This window comes from Typopeltis vanoorti, chromosome 10 (genome assembly GCF_054136105.1).
Source record: "Typopeltis vanoorti isolate ZY-2024b chromosome 10, IOZ_Tvanoo_1.0, whole genome shotgun sequence".
Lineage (NCBI taxonomy): Eukaryota > Metazoa > Arthropoda > Arachnida > Uropygi > Thelyphonidae > Typopeltis > Typopeltis vanoorti.
Window position 1 is genome coordinate 31,062,785 of NC_143558.1, and position 17,070 is coordinate 31,079,854.

Genomic DNA, 17,070 nt, shown 5'->3' on the forward strand with positions numbered 1-17,070 from the left:
GCCTGGTATTTCCACTAGGGCCTGGCTCCCACTGAAGAGACCTCAATAAAGGTCGAAACTAGTCTGGGTAGTGGCCCTTCCTTTAATGCATAACATTAGACATATCCGCAAGGAGATGTGTTTTGCATTATAGGAGATACTGAGTTAGGAGTGTTGGTAGCTTTCTCCACCTTTGCAACGAGTTGCCCTGGTGTTGTATCACTTTACCCTAGTCCTGAAGATACTTCAGGCGCAAACTTTGTTTGCTCACACTTGGATAAAGGATTAAACTAATTTTATTATACTCTAACCAAGTGAAAAAATAAACTTTCAACATCTTTCTCTAAATCCAGAGTAATTTATTAAAAAAGGGTGGCACACCATTTGGCAACTCCTATAGGTAGAGATGACCTGCTAATGCTTCTGCCTGGTATTTCCACTAGGGCCTGGCTCCCACTGAAGAGACCTCAATAAAGGTCGAAACTAGTCTGGGTAGTGGCCCTTCCTTTAATGCATAACATTAGACATATCCGCAAGGAGATGTGTTTTGCATTATAGGAGATACTGAGTTAGGAGTGTTGGTAGCTTTCTCCACCTTTGCAACGAGTTGCCCTGGTGTTGTATCACTTTACCCTAGTCCTGAAGATACTTCAGGCGCAAACTTTTTTATAGCTAAAGATGGTATGATGTTGTGAGAGATGCATCACAGTTTGGAGTGGTCATATTCATACTGAAATGTCTCTCCGCATAGTTTTCTGTAATCACTGTACATTAATTCATTAACTACATTCTTAGGAAATTTGTAACTTTTGCCAAAAATGTATTGCAATTTAATTTGTATGAAATTTATAACACATTTTTTGTGTAATATAATTTATTAGTATGCCAGCAAAAAATTTATCTCCACATTTGTCTGTAGTCATGAAAATGTTTTCATATACAGGTCAAAATGTAGTTCATTTTTAGCTTTGGGATACTACTATATTTGACTAGCAATGGAGGAACAACTGCTTATTCATATTAGTGCTTCATGGTATAAACACCAACAAATGAAAAAATAAATTGAAAAAAATTAAATTGCTTATAATGTTTATATTCCATATAAACATTATAAGCAATTTAATTTGTAGCTGACACAGAGCTAATGTCCTAACAAGGCACTCTCAACTGGCTGGTTAAGCATAAAGTTAATTTGGAAAAGTCAGGCTGTCTGGTCTCATAATGAGTGTCCCCCCAAATCTCTGGCAAATTAATGCAACCATGCTTATTGGGGTTAGGGAAATGTTTCATAGCAAATGTTTATTCTAAAATCATTCTTTTGGACCTATAGCAACCTCTGTGTTAAACCGATGTCTTCTTCCATTTATTCATACCTGAGGGAGTATCCAGTCGGAACTGCTAGTTTCAACCTACCATAAAGATGATCTCAAATGTAATTTTTGTGTTCTTCAAGGCAGATGTCGACTAATCTAATGTCCACATCAGAAAAGATAGCAAATGTTCCTGCCAAATATAATCTCCATGCCACTTTTAAACAACTCATGCAGCTAGCTACCTTCATCTGCTCTCCTAAAGATCAACTTCATCCGTTTGGATATCTTGGAGTGAATAGTTTCTTGTGCCTTCAATTTGGCCTACATTGTGGACAGACTGGTAGAACAGTTAACATTGGTATTTAACAACAAAAAATTATATCCACGATCATCTTTATGACAAGTTGGGACTAGCATACCATGCTCTGGATACTCCTTCACATAGGATTAAATGAAAGAAGACATTGGTTTTACACAGAAGATGCAATAGGTCTGAAAGGCTATTTTTAGAATCTGTTATGAAACACTTCCTTAACCTCAACCAGTATCATCATCATCAAACTCCTGATATATATATATATATCCACAGGAGGTGTACAGGATATAATGATAGAACTACATGAAAAAGTTACATTATTTCCAACTTCTGTTGAGCAATTTTACCTCAAATTAATTTCTAATTAATCCGACGTAATCAGATCTTATATTTTTGTCTTCTAAGGCATCTTTTACTGCATCCATCCACCTAAATTTGTTCTTCCTCTAGGTCTTTACCCTGTTAACCCATCAAAGAACATTTGTTTTACTAACATTTCCTCCCCCATTCTGCTTAAGTGACCATATCAATTGAGATTAGCTCTGCTAACACACTTCTGAATGCTAACAATGGCGAGTTCTTTCTTAATATCCTCATTTTTAATATGATATTGCCATTAATGCTATCTATTCACTCCCCTAATCGTTCTCAGAACTCTCATATCTGTGGTCTCTAGTCTTTGATCAAATGTTTTATTTCTAACCCAGATCTCAGATCCATAATTTAAAATGGGTTGAACACTGACTTGTATACAGCTAATTTAGTGTTTTGACTACTAAATTCTCTCTTATTCCATATAAATTTATTCAGCTGACTTCCTATCATACCCACTTGATTAATTCTGTTGTCTATCTCCATATTTAATGTGCCATCTTCACTAAAAATTGTGTCTAAATAGCTGAAATGTTTTACTTGTTCTATAGGTTCTCCATTCAGGATATAGTTGAAATTTTCAACATTTCTGCCTATTTTCATTGTCTTTGTCTTTTTATTGCTGATTTTCATTCCAAATTTATTACAATAGTTTTTCAATTAGTCAGGAATCTCGCAGAATTTTGCTGAATTTAATTTGATTTATAAGTATCACACCAATTGCATAAAGTAAAGAGCTGAGATTAACATCTCCAATTTGATATCATGTTTAATACCACTTTCCTTCATAATGTGATACATACAGATAATGAATGGATAACAGTGAAGATGATGTGCACCTGATTTAATATCAAACCATATTCCTGTATCTCATTGAATTCTAACTGCTGACTTACAGTTCAAATACAGACTATGCATTGCTTGATATAACCTTTACATCAATGATATTGTCAGTGAAGTGCAAGGGGATATTCATTTGTTTGTGGATGATGCAAAGCTGGGAAGGATTATTAGTAATAATGCAGATGTGGTAGCCCTGCAAGAAGATTTGAATAAGCTAGACAGATGGGCAAATGAATGGAAGGAGGAGGGTGTCAGTTTAATGCAGCAAAATGTAAGGTCTTGAGGTTTGGGACACATCGATGGGACACTGCATACTCTATGGGAGGAGTTAAACTGGAGGAAGTAGGGGAGACAAGAGATCTGGGGTTGATGATTGATAGAGAACTGAAATTTAGGGGACATATTGCAAAGGTGGTGAAGGTAACACAGAGGATTGCTGCAATAATGAGAAGGACACTGACTGCAGAGATAAAATGGTCATCATTCCGTTGTATAAGTCTCTGATCAGACCACACTTAGACTATTGTTCTCAGATTTGGTCCCAAGGATTTGAAAGGGATAAATTAACTGTGGAAAGGGTACAAAGGCAGATAACAAAGACGGTTTCAGGACTGTACCATGTTAGTTATGAGGATCAGCTGATGGAATGTGGACTGCAGAGTTTGGTGGATAGAAGGAGAGGTGATATCATTGAGACTTTTAAACTGTTGAGAGGTGGTTACAGGGTTGACACTGGCGAGTTCTTTTGCTTGGTTGAACAGCGGAAAGGAATGATGACAAGAGGCCATCACTGAAAGTTACGAAAGGAAACTGTTTGCAAGCAGGTGAGGAGTGGTTTCTTTGCATGGAGGATGGTTGAACCATGGAATGCATTGCCTAATGGAGTGGTGAGAGCGAGAACAGTCAATGAGTTTAAGGAGTGGTATGATAGACTTTGCGTTTCTTAGGAAGGACCTCCCACGATGAGTCTTTTGACTTCATGGAGGCCTGAATAATAATAATAATGTCACATTTACAACATAAAAACTGTAACGTTTTTGAAGAGCTTTCCTCTTGGCAACTTGTTATATACCTTTTTGATCTATGAAACTTAAAAACAGATACTTGTTATATTTCCAAGATTTTTCAACTATTTGTTTTAAAGTAAAAATATTGGAAATATAACAAGTATCTGTTTTTAAGTTTCATAGATCTGGAAAAGGTATATAACAAGTTGCCAAGAGGAAATCTCTTCAAAAAGTTCCAGTTTTTATGATGTAAATGCGACATTATATCGAGCAATACATAGGAAAATACCACTGTAATTCTCACTTTGTTTTATTTCCCATTTTATAGATAGGTACTAGGAGAACTCTAATTCAATTATCTAGAATTTGACCTTCTGACCAGGCTTTCTGATGTATGAAGAGCATCATCGAATTCCTAACATGTACCCTCAAGGGATGTACAGGATATTATAATAGTACTACATGAAAAATTTACATTATTACTAACTTCCTATCTACAATTTTCCTCCAAATCAGTCTGTTACTTGTCACCACTCCAACATTATCAGATCTTATATTTCTATCATCTAAGGCAGGGGTTCCCAACCCTATGCCCGCAGGCACCATGGCGCCCGTCGAAAAATTTGTGTGCGCTGCCGCTGTTCAACCGTGTGTCGTATAGTTTGAAATAATCACGCAACAATTCATGGCATGCTATATGATGCATGTGTTAATGAAACATGACGAGTATTAAACGCATACAATGTAAAGTAGACGTGCATTTGAAGTTGTTCATTCCAGTTTAAGAACTGGAATATCATCATATTCTCTTAATTATGAAGCACTGGCCAATGAAATGTAATGCCAAAGTTCACACACACACACACACACATTTTTTTTTTTTTAATTTAAATTTTTATATAATGTAAACTTTTAAGTAATAAAACATTTGATTATAATGTAAACTTTGTATGTATTCATTTAACAAACGAATTCAAAAAATTTGCTTGAAAAAATAGATGGTGCCTGTCGCCCTACCAGTATTTTAGAATGTGCTCTAGGAAACAAAAAGGTTGGGAGCCCCTGGTCTAAGGCATTTGTAATGTATCAATCCACCTATAACTTGGTCTTCCTCTGGGTCTTTTTTATGTAATAATGTAATAATAATATTATTACATTATTATTATTAACAACACATTCTGGTAATGCATTTCATTCACTGACAATTCTCCATGTAAAAAATCTAGGCCTCACACCCCCCTCTTAACCACGCTCTTACATAATTTCCAGGGATGACCTCTGGTTCTTCCCCTCTCATCTTATACTCTTTTAATAATCCCTTCTGGATTAATCTGATAAAATTCTCTCACTAACTTAAATGTCTCTATCATATCACCTCTTTCTCTCCTATCCACCAAACTCTGCAATCCACACCTCTTCAACCTCTCTTCATAGTCAGCATTCCAAAGTCCTGACATTGACTCAGTCACTTGCATCTGGACCTTTTCAAATGTCTCCACATCACATTGAAAAACCAGGTGACCAGATCTCAGCACAATAATCCAAGTGTGGTCTGACCCATGCTTTATACACGGCACAATCACTTCCTTATCCTTACATGTTAGAGTACTTCTTATCACTGCAGCACTACGATGCGCAGCCTTTGCAACACTAGCAACATGCCCTCTAAACTTCAGTCTACTGTCAATCATCACTCCCAAATCTCTAATCTCATCCACTTCCTGCAGTACGGCACCATCGATATAGTACACAGCCTTATATTTCTGCACTCCAAAACACAATACCTTGCACTTATTATATTAAAACTACAATCCACACTCCTTTGTCCAAGTAAAAAGTCTATTCAAATCTTCCTGAAAGGATTCAGCATCAGCAGTGCTACTTACAGTTCTTCCCAACTTTGCATCATCAGCAAATAACTGAAGATCCCCAGTAAGTCCACATGATATATTGTTTACAAACAAATTAAACACCAGGGGCCCAAGAACAGAACCCTGGGGCATGTCACTGGTTATCCTCCTTTTTTGAGACACTGCTCCATCATACACAACCTGCTGGTATATACACAACCAAGTAAAAAGTCTATTCAAATCTTCTTGAAGGGATTCAGCATCAGCAGTGCTACTTATAATTCTTCCCAACTTTGCATTATCAGCAAATAACTGAAGATCCCCAGTCAGTCCACATGATATATTGTTTACAAACAAATTAAACACCAGGGGCCCAAGAACAGAACCCTGGGGCATGTCACTGGTTATCCTCCTTTTTTGAGACACTGCTCCATCATACACAACCTGCTGGTATCGGTTCAGAGAGCCAATCTCTGATCTATGTAACGAATATATTATCTATTTCCATCCTCTGCAGCTTGTACACCAACTCATCATGTAGTAATCCATCAAACGCTTTTGAAAAGTCTAAGAATATCACTGTATATGATTCTCCTTTATCAAATGCACTTGTCACCTTATCATAAAATGCAAATAAGCTAATTCTCTGTCAGTTTCAAATTAACACAGAACTGTTCCTGAATTGTTCCTTATGTTTTAGTGTACTGGTTGTCACAATTATAATTTGTATTTTGAGGATGTTGGATAGAAAAACAGTGAAATATTAGTAAGTTTAATAAATTGATTTATTTTTTCATCTCTTGGTGTTGTTTATAGCATGAAGAACTAATATGAATACTAGTGCTTCATGCTATAAACAACTTGTGTTGTCTCCACAGAGTGTCTTCTTTTTCTTCCAGATTGTATGCTTAATCTCTTCATTCATTCTTCCATCCATCTACTTAAAACCTACCGTATTCAGTCTTTTGGCCTTTAGAATACAATTATACAACTGTTGCTGTTGAACAGCTCTTCATCAGTGAGTGGCTAAGCAGAATTTACCTCCTACTCACTAAACTCCTCATTCCAAGTTATTATTATTATTATTATTATTATTAGTGACACCTCCAAGGAGTCCGAAGACTCATCAGGGAAGGATACCCACTATACAACTGTCTCCACCACTTCACCGAACCTCTACTACCAATCTTCTCCATCAACGCCATCCACCACAACTAGTATTTTTTGTATGTAAATTGTGTGTGTTCTGAAGGGCCAATTTGTCTGTATGCAGGATGAAAAACCAGAGTTTCCAAGAGGGGAAAAACCTGCTACCTCCGTATGAGATCGGCTAACTCACCTTCCATTGAAAAAGTCCACAAAGATTCCTCCCGTCACAACGAGAATCAAACGTAGACCTATTCCAATCTCTAATTCCAAAAAGTTGCAAAGCTTAGCTTTCAAATTCGCTAACCTCCTCATTAATGCAATAGTTACAAACTGTCTCAATATCATTAACATCCAAGTTAAACAATAATGGTTCCAAAACAGACTCCTGTCACACATACACACTGTTAATGATTTTCCTCTCTTTTAGGATTTCACTCCCAACACACACAATCTTCTGATACTATCTGATAGCCAATCACCTATTGAACTTACTACTCTCTCATCCAATTAAATCCATTCCGATTCAGTTAACAGCTTGTCATGTGGAAAATATTTAAAAAGCCTTTGAAGAATCCAAGCATAGCATCTTCCTTATCCAGCAAATTTGTCACCTTGTTGTAGCACATAAGCAGATTGCTAAAACATGACTGTCTCTTAACAAAATCATGATAACTATCATATAGAATACTACTACTATGATCAATCCAATTCTGAATCTTAGCCCTCTCCAACAGCTTAAACACAATCCAAGACACAAAGACCAGCTTATAATCTTTAGCCACATTCTATCTCCCCCTCTATGAACAATTTTTATCCTCTTTCACCTCTGGATTTTGTTGCAAGACTCATATTTCACATTACCTTCCTCAGATTCCTTATTCACATTACTCATTACATTCTTCTAGCAACAGTCTCTCCAGATGATTTTCGTCAAATTCATTTAAGTGCAATCCAACTCTTTTATAGAATTCCATTTACGTTTTTAATGCATTGCACACATCAAATTGTACACTTCTTTCTCCTCACATGGCTCTGCTAGTCATCTACAAATCGTTGTAATGCAAGGTGCTAAAGAGGCCATTAAATTTAAATCTGATTTAAAATGAAGGTGGTCTTCTCTAAGACTATAATGACTGCTGAATGTGTGTATGAGTGTAAGCATTTATTCTTCTATGGTCTTCATTTAAGACTACATAAAAAATGAAATCATTTTAACCTTTTATTGATGCTCTTGGAAATTTAGTAAATATTTTTTTATTAGTTTTCATTTGTTTTATTGTTTGCTTATCATTAATGTAAATATTGTCTTGCTTTTCATTTTTAATCTAGTCAATTACTTGATCTCTCTGTCTGTCATCGGAATTTTCATTTTAGTATCTTTGTCATCAAAATTTTCTCATCAGTACCTACTTATTATACTAATATCTTATGGTTTATCTATATCAACATTTCTTTAATAGCCTTCATTTTTTTTTAGATAATACAAGAGAGCTATGTGTAGAGAAGTGGTCAGTGTAAAAAACAATCCGTATCTCTGAAAGAGCTGGAAATCACAAGTCCAAGAGAAAGCACTAGTAGCATTTGGAAATCATCCAGGAAATCACTACTGATCACCTAGTTCCTACTTGGGAAATCTACTGCTTAGTCTAAGTTAACTTACCCAGTTCTCTACTTGGTAAGCCAATCCTTTGTTCTTAACAAGAGAATAGTGATGGTTACGAGCCTTAAATAACAAGAGTGCTCTTACATCATATGTTTACTATCTCTTTATAAATTAACAATTTGAGTTACAAGCACACTGCAGAAATTTGTATACTATTGATACAAATTCATTTTTTTTATATCACTCTCACATATGGGACACTACAAAGGCCTACAGAAATAATACATGTGCAGGCTAATCATCTAATTTAAAATTTACTAAGGATTTACCATTTTAATCCTGAAGTACATTGTTTGACATTTTGTTTGACTATGACTGATGGTTTCAGCTCTTCAATGCACAGTGATTCTGAAAAGTAAAATAATAATAATTATTATTATTATTACCCAAGACCCCCAGGGAGTCAAAGACTCATCTGGGAGGTGCTTTTATCATACACACACAGCTCATCATACTGGGCTTTAAACACACTCAAATTCTCTGCAGACACCACACTCTCAGGCAAGGCATACCAATCATTCACAATTCACAAAAAAAACCTTCTTCCTCCCCTGCTCACACCCTCTTTACACAGTTTAAAGGAATGACCTCTGGTTCTCCCCTGATCTCCCACTATTTTCTATAGAACCTCACCAGCACTGATCCTATAACAATCCCTTACTAACTTGTTAGGTCTCTATCATATCTCCCCCTCTTCCTCCTGTCCACCAGACTCAGCAAATTGCATGTTCTCAATCTTTCCTCCTACTTGACATTCCAGAGGTTAGAAACTATCTTAGTCAGTCGCCTCTGGACCCTTTCCAACATCTCTTCATCCTTCTGAAAACCAGGTGATCAAATGTGGGCATAATAGTTCATGTGTGGCCTAATCAAAGCCTTATACATATGATGGAACAAGAATCTCCCTACTTCTACAAATCAGTGTCCTCCACATCATTCCCAGAAGCCTTTGTGTTGTCTTCACAATTTTTGGCAACGTGTCGCCTAAATTTCAGATCCTTATCCACTATCACCCCCAGATCTCTTATTTCCTCCACTTCTGACAGTATATCCTCACCAAGTATAAATTCTGCATTCCATCGTTGTTTTCCGAATTTTAAAACCTTACATTTTGCAACACTGAACTCACATCCCCATTCCCGTGCCCAATCACTCAATTTATTTAAGTCTTCTTGTAATGCCACAACATCTTCTCTACTCTTCATGGTTCGTCCCAACTTTTCATCATCCACAAACAACTGAATATCTCCATCCAAATCTTCACCAATATTATTAATATACAAGTTAAACAGTAATGGCCTTAAAACAGACCCCTGAGGCACACCACTAGTGACGTTCCTTTTCCTGGATAACACTCCTCTCATACACAACTTGTTGATACCTATCATATAGCCAGTCTCCAATCCAATGCATCAATCTAATATCCAACCCCATCTGCTCTAGTTTGACTATCAACTTATCATGCGGTACTCTATATCAAAAAGCCTTTGCGAAAATACCATTGTTGTCAACCCAATTCTGGATCCTAGTTCTCACAAGCTTCTCCAACAACTTAACCACAACTCCTGACATACAGATAGGCCTATAGTTTGATGCTTGAGTTCTATCACCTCCTTTATGAAGTGGCACAATCTTGCCCTCCTTCCACTCCTTAGGAACTTGATCTAGTGCAAGACTCATATTAAAAAAATATGACAAGGTCGGTGTCAACTCCCTGGCACATTCTTTCAGAATACATGGTGATATATTATCAAGTCCCACAACCTTATTAACATCTAGTTTGCTCAACTTCCCATACACCTCTGGTTCACTTACAGTCAGTCTCTCCCCCATCATCGACTGCTCTCAATCTCTCCACGAAGTTACATTGACAAGATTGAAAGATGTCTATAAACTGCTCATTAGGTATCTCCACCACACCTTCCACAACAGCTGTCTTTATACCATTTTCTCCAATCAGTGTCATTCTTCCATAATCATTCCTTCTTTTGCTGGCTACATATCGAAAGAACTCCTTAGAATTCTTTTTAGCTTCATTAGCTAATATGCAATTTATTATTTCCGATATATACATAAGCATACAGTAAATAAAATATCTGCAAATATTTATTTCATTGAAATATTATTTATGCACAGTGCACTGTAAACAACACTTAAGGACTGTGTCCCCCCTAAATTTCATCCACTCTCATCTCCTTTGTGAAAAGGAGGTGATAGTGATTTGACTTACCCACATAAGTCAAATACCACATATTTGACTTGTGTGGGTATGAGACCAACAAACTTCATCTCTCTCTGCAAAAAACATACAAACTGGCTAAAAAGCACAATAACTGATCTCATGAACTCAAGTGCTTATCTATTAATTCCACACAACTATAATCATTCTCCAACACTTGAGTTCTGGTATGACACCAGTCACAATGCCCACTTAAATGCCACCTGTTACACTTGTACTTTTCATTAGCTAAAATATGCATAATGCATTTTTTACACATTACAATATTTAACATTTAATTTGATTTGATCAATTGATAAATATACTCTGAACTGATTAACTAAATATGATAATGAAAAGTTTTGTATTGAGATAATCGCCCTTTTAAAGTACAGTTTAACTTTGTTAACTAGCATGGAAATAACAAGATTATGGCCATACTGAGCAAAAAAAGTCAATGATTTTGAATAATGCCAGCCTGTTTGGCCAAGTAGTTAGTGTATCTGCTCTCCAGCTAAAAGGCTGCAGGTTTGAATCCAGCTGTGGGCATAGACGTTTGTGATTGTCTGTGAAAATACTAGTGGTGGTGGTCGTCAGTAGTGGTGTTGGTGTAGATGATGAAAGTGGTTGCAGTTCATTGTAGTTGGTGGACTGAGTGGTGGAGATGGAGAGTTGTGGAGTAGGTGCCCTCCATAGAGGTGTCATGTAATAATAATAATAATTTTAATTCTCGCAACTGCGTGAATACAACTGGTTATGTAAATAATAAGCATATTACATGGATATACCATAAAAATGTTGTGGTATATCCAAGATAAAAATGAAAGGAGTGACTTGGCTTTATGGCCATTTATATCAAATTATGGACCGTTTATAATAATCTAATCTTGTCCTTGGGGACCATCTCTTAACTACCTACCTCTCTGTCTAGACTAAAGCCTTCCTTCCTCACTTTATCCAAACACTGATTACACTGAAATGAACCCTTCTGTTGGAAATTGTGTCTCTCAGTATGCAAAAAAGCTGAAATTATTCATGGGTTATAATGTTGTAAAAAAATATTGAAGTGTGTAAAAAGTTTCCTTTGTCCTCTTCAACAGTATCAACATTGTGGAAGAAGAAAGATGTTTACATCTTGGCATTGGAAAATAATATAACTAAAACAAAAAAAAAATTAGAAAGTGCAAGCTTACAAATGTTGATGAAGAACTGTTTCAATGGTTCACTACACAAAGAAGTGCTGGATTCTCAATATATGGTCTGATCTTGAAGGCTCAAGAGGAAAAATTTGTTAAACCATTTGGATGCAATGATTTTGTATGTAACAATGGTTGGTTGGATTGATTTAAAAATTGACATAACATCATTATGTTGGTTTTTAAAAAGACTAATTGAAATCATGTTTATTATTCATTAGTATTTAATTACTGAACAATAAACTGTGTGTTTAGTATTGAGTGTATGGTTTTAAAATAATGGACAAATAACATACATATACACACACATTCAAGGCCCACCTTTCCTAATTGGGTTGGAGGAACTTCCAATGGTCACGATCCTCCACCACCAAGTTCTGGTGGGATTCCCAAACGTGTTCACCCAAGGTTTTGGATATAATCTATCCAGCGAGTCCTTGGCATTCCACCTTGGCTTGGCAAAGAGAGCTGCTGAGGGAGCCTCTCTTGTGGCATTTTGACCAGGTGCCTGTACCAATGTAACTGTGATCTCTCAACACGGAGAAGCAGCGGTTGAATATTGAGAGTTTCCCGAATTGCAGAGCTTCTGACTCTGTTGAGTCTTGTCAGCCCCACAACCCCTTGAAGGAACCTCATGGACAAATAAATTGTGTTTAATATTAAGTGCATTGTACTTTATACAAGCATATTCATACAAATAATATCTAGGTATGTAATTATATTTTTTCTTCCTAATACTTCTTTTGATTATTTTTAATCTATTTTTTACTGAGTTATTGAGAATTAAAAACAAACAGAAGATAGATTTAACTCATCACTGATGTAGTTTGACTGTATTTTAAACTGTAAAACAACATAAAATTAGTGACTAAATATATATAATTAAACATGTGTTCACAAGTGGTAAAAATACAGTAATCTGGATGTCAACAAGGTGTGAGAGTTTTTTTTTTTTTTTTTATATATACGTGAGTTTCACCAATGAAGGGTTTGTGGACCTAAAATACACTTGCATTATGAGTGGTTGAAAGGCTAGATAATCCAGGAAACTGGCTCTAGAGACCAAACATGGAATTTTTACAAGCCACTGGCTTCCAATAAGCAGGGGGGGGGGGGGGTAGTCTCATACCAGGCAATGAAAACTGTCTACAACCTAAAGACTTAACAAAGATCCATACCACTGTGGAATCTGAACTCCAAGTCTGTTCACTGGAGAGCAAGTGCCCTATCCACTTAACCAGCAAACCAGGCTGGCAATGAATGAAATTTTACAATGTATTTTAAGGGAATAGCAGGAAATTGTGGTTCACTAATAACAGCTTGCTACTGGATGAGATACACTGTACCAGAAAGATAGTAAAACAGTGCAATTGCTTAAGATTCACTGAATTACAGACTGGTTTGCATTTTTGGAGTGATAATTAAGTATATTATTTCTGGGAAAATTCCCAATGTGTTCAGATGACGACCACGAATAGTCGAAACGGTCCACACCCCGTCAACCACCTTTCCCCTTCCCCCTCCCTATTTTAAAAAAATTAACCCTTTCATTTTTTCCCCACCCTATATAAAAGTATATGTTTCTATATGTTACGAAAAAAACCCGGGTTTTTCTAACTTATTCTACCATACTGCCTATCCCCCCCCCACACACACACTCTGCAGTTTTCGACATCGCAGACTGAGGAAAAGCCACAACACCCAGAAAAAGGTATGTGCAATTTTCTATTCCTTAGGCTACATATACTTTTTAGTACATCTACACTCATAATGCCCTAAGAATCCATGAGTAAATAGCCAATGACATCTAAACAGGGGTACTCCTAAACTGAAGCAGGCAAAATAGCTGTAATCATAATATGTGATAATTAAGGTTTTTTTAAAAATTAGTTTGGCAACAGAATTGTGCCAAATTGTACCAGATGAAAACATACTTCATTATGAAGGAAAATACGGACTTGTTGAGGAATGATCATGCAATCTGGTTACATTTTTTTAATAACAAAAGAGATGACATTGATAAGGGAAACATATTTTTTATGCACCTCCAAATCCATGAAAGGTTATAGACCTACGTAGAAAGTTTTTTTAACTTGGGTATATTATGTATTCAAGATACCAAGTAATTTTATATAAACTTGGTTTTTAATCCTATTTCCCAAGTAAGCAAATAGACAAGAAAGTGAAGTTTGCGCCTCCAAGTCCAAGGCAACTCGTAGTAAAGGTGGATAAAGATCTGATCCCTTTCCTTAGTGTTTTTCCCTTAATGTAAAGCACATCCCCTTGCGGAGATGTATGATGCTAAACATTAAAATTGACTTTAATGTTTAGCATCATACATCCATGGATGAGTAAAGAAATAAATTATTTTTTAATAATTTTATTTATTGTATTTCTTATAATGTATTATTACTGCATTAGCCATCAGACAAACTGCTGTCATAATGTGCAGATGATGGATAGTGATATTGTGTGTATATGGAAGATTAAATAGTAGGTTGTGTGCCCTCATGCGATGCATCCTTGGGAATGTTACAAGTGGAGTGACATAGTAGTAATATTAATGGACTGAATAAAACATTGGCTGAGAGAAAGATATTAAAAGAATAGGGCATGGAGTTCTGAAAGACAATAAGTGAGATATCAGCAGAACTTAGCCTGCTTTGGTAATGGTTTGAGAGAGGTATTCAGCTGTTTGCTAAGGATGCAAAGCTTTAGCAACAGTTACTAGAAATGTCCATGATGTGGTGGTCCTTAGGGAGAATAAGAAGTGAGTGAGTCAGTCTGCCTACAAAAAGTTGTAAACTTACAGCACCTAGAACCATGGGTAAACTAAAGATTAGTATTAGAAAGTTTTCTTTTTTTTTTAAATTGAAGTATTTTTTTCAAAATTATACTTTAAAAATTACATTAAAGGAAATTATACTTGGCAAGAAATTATATTTTAGTTTAATCCATTACCAAAGTGTAAGCAAACAAAGCTGGCAAGTGAAGTATGTTCACAACTAGACTACTTATATGGAAGCTGTAGCTTTCACATGAATTGTCTTAGTATTCCACTATGCACATCCCTTTTGGATGTGTGTATATTGCTATGCATTATGTGAAGGGTCACTATCAAAACCAGGTTTTGACCTTGACTGAGGCCTGATCAGTGGCAGCTAGACACAGAAGATACTGAGGTTGAATCAATGCAGAGCTCATATATTTTCCATATATAAGTAGTAAAATGGTGTATCACCATATTATTAAAATACAGGAATACCATGTATAGCACAGTTAATTGGTTCCAAGAAGCGTCCACGTTATGCAAAATCACATTGTTCTAGGTCTATTTATAAAGGTTTTCAATTTAATTTATTACAAAAATTTAGGATAATAAAAATGTTTAAAAATGAAAAAAAAAAATTATTTTTATTAACTAAATAACAAAGAAAATTATTTTAAACTGATATAAAAGTTGTAGAAAACAAAACAAATATTGCTTCAATTTCAGCATACAGCAATTTACTTTTTACTAAAGTAGTCTTTTAGTGTTCGTTGAACTATACTTGTATTCTTTGTCTCTTCAAGTACTAGATCTCTGTAGCATTTGATGGCATTATTGAGACTTTGTCTCACTTTGATGCTTCTATCCAAATTCGGGTAGGCATTTATGAGAAAGTCGGAAGCTTCGTCGATTTTTCTCACAAAAGTTGAAAGGTCAGCAAAGGAAAATTCTTCAACCATGACATCAGTAGGGTCATCTTCGTCTTCTTCTGCTTCATAGGCTCGTTGTTGTTCCAACTCCAAAAGGGTGTCATCATCCAGATCATTTGAATGAGAATCAATAGAATCGTTCACATTGTTACAATCTAAACTTGTAAAACCAAGATCTTTGCCCATCTTCACAATTTCTGTTGAGATTTCCTCTTTCTGTGTTGCAAAGGCAACAAAGTCTGTTGAACAATGTGGCAAGATATTATGCCATACGGCTCTCATGTTGCTTTGAGTCACCTTTTGCCAAGATTCATAAATATTTTGAATGGCATCTTTTATGTTAAATTTCTTCCAAAATTCACTCAAAGTCCAAGAATCTTCTTCTGCTGCAGCTTTAATAGCTTGAGCAAAAGTTCATCTTAAATAGTAAGCCTTAAAAGTGGAGATAATGCCTTGATCCATCAGCTGCAGAACTGATGTTATGTTTGGAGGGAAAAAATGAATCTTGACATTTTCATCTAAGTCAGTCAAATAGAGTTGGATGGCCTGGCGCATTGTCTAATAAAAGCAAAATTTTGAAAGGAATATCATTCTTTTTACAATAGCTTTTAACTTCAGGGCAAAAACAAAATTTTAAACCAGTCTTCGAAAATTGAACAAGTCACCCAGGCTTTTTTATTCGAACGCCAATGAACAGGTAAATTGTTCTTTGTAAAGCCCTTAAGAGCCCTCGAGTTTTCCACTCTGTACACTAACAGTGGCTTCAATTTTAAATCACCTGATGCATTACCTCCTAGTAAAAGTGTCAATCGGTCTTTTGACACCTTATACCCAGTTTGTGTTTTTTCCTTCTCTGCTAGAAATGAGCGCGATGGCATTCTTTTCCAGAACAAGCCAGTCTCGCCAGCATTAAAAATTTGATCATCTGTGTAGCCGTCCTTCTCAATAAGCTCCTTCAATTCATTGGGAAATAATTCTGCAGTTTTAGATGTCAGCACTTGCACCTTGGATTCTTATGTTATGGAGTCCCATACGCTTTTTGAAATTGTAGAACCACCCACGACTTGCTATAAAAGTTTCACTGGTTGTACCTCCTTCATTTTTGCTTTCATTTTCTTTTATTTTGTTATATAGACTTGTTGCTTTCACCTGGATTATCATTTGACTCAAAGGAATCTTTTTCTGATTACAATCTTCAATCCAGATTATTAGAAGGCGTTCCATATTTTCCATTGTAGAAGATAGATTTCTCGTGATCACTTTTGACATATAAGAAGCGGTGCTCATTCCATGTTGTTTAATCTTTTCTTTGCTCTGAATAATTGTTCGTACAGATGACTCATTCATTGAATTCTCACGTGCTATTTTAGCAAACAAAGCGCCATTCTCGTGACATTTTATAATTTCAAGTTTCTTCTCTAAAGATAACCACTTGCGTTTTTTTGTTACTCCAACAGTGTCTTCT

At 35.9% G+C, this 17,070-nt stretch overlaps 1 protein-coding gene across 6 annotated transcripts in view; it reads right to left on the reverse strand.

Moving 5' to 3' along the window:
* The window catches only part of LOC150102306 (uncharacterized), a 263,333-nt gene that overhangs the window by 100,984 nt on the left and 145,279 nt on the right, over positions 1 to 17,070 (reverse strand). For all 6 annotated transcript variants that reach the window (XM_090399073.1, XM_090399072.1, XM_090399068.1 and 3 more), the window contains one exon: positions 8,762 to 8,840. In XM_090399073.1, the coding sequence (XP_090255199.1) occupies positions 8,762 to 8,840 (79 nt within the window). The remainder of the gene's footprint in view (positions 1 to 8,761; positions 8,841 to 17,070) is intronic.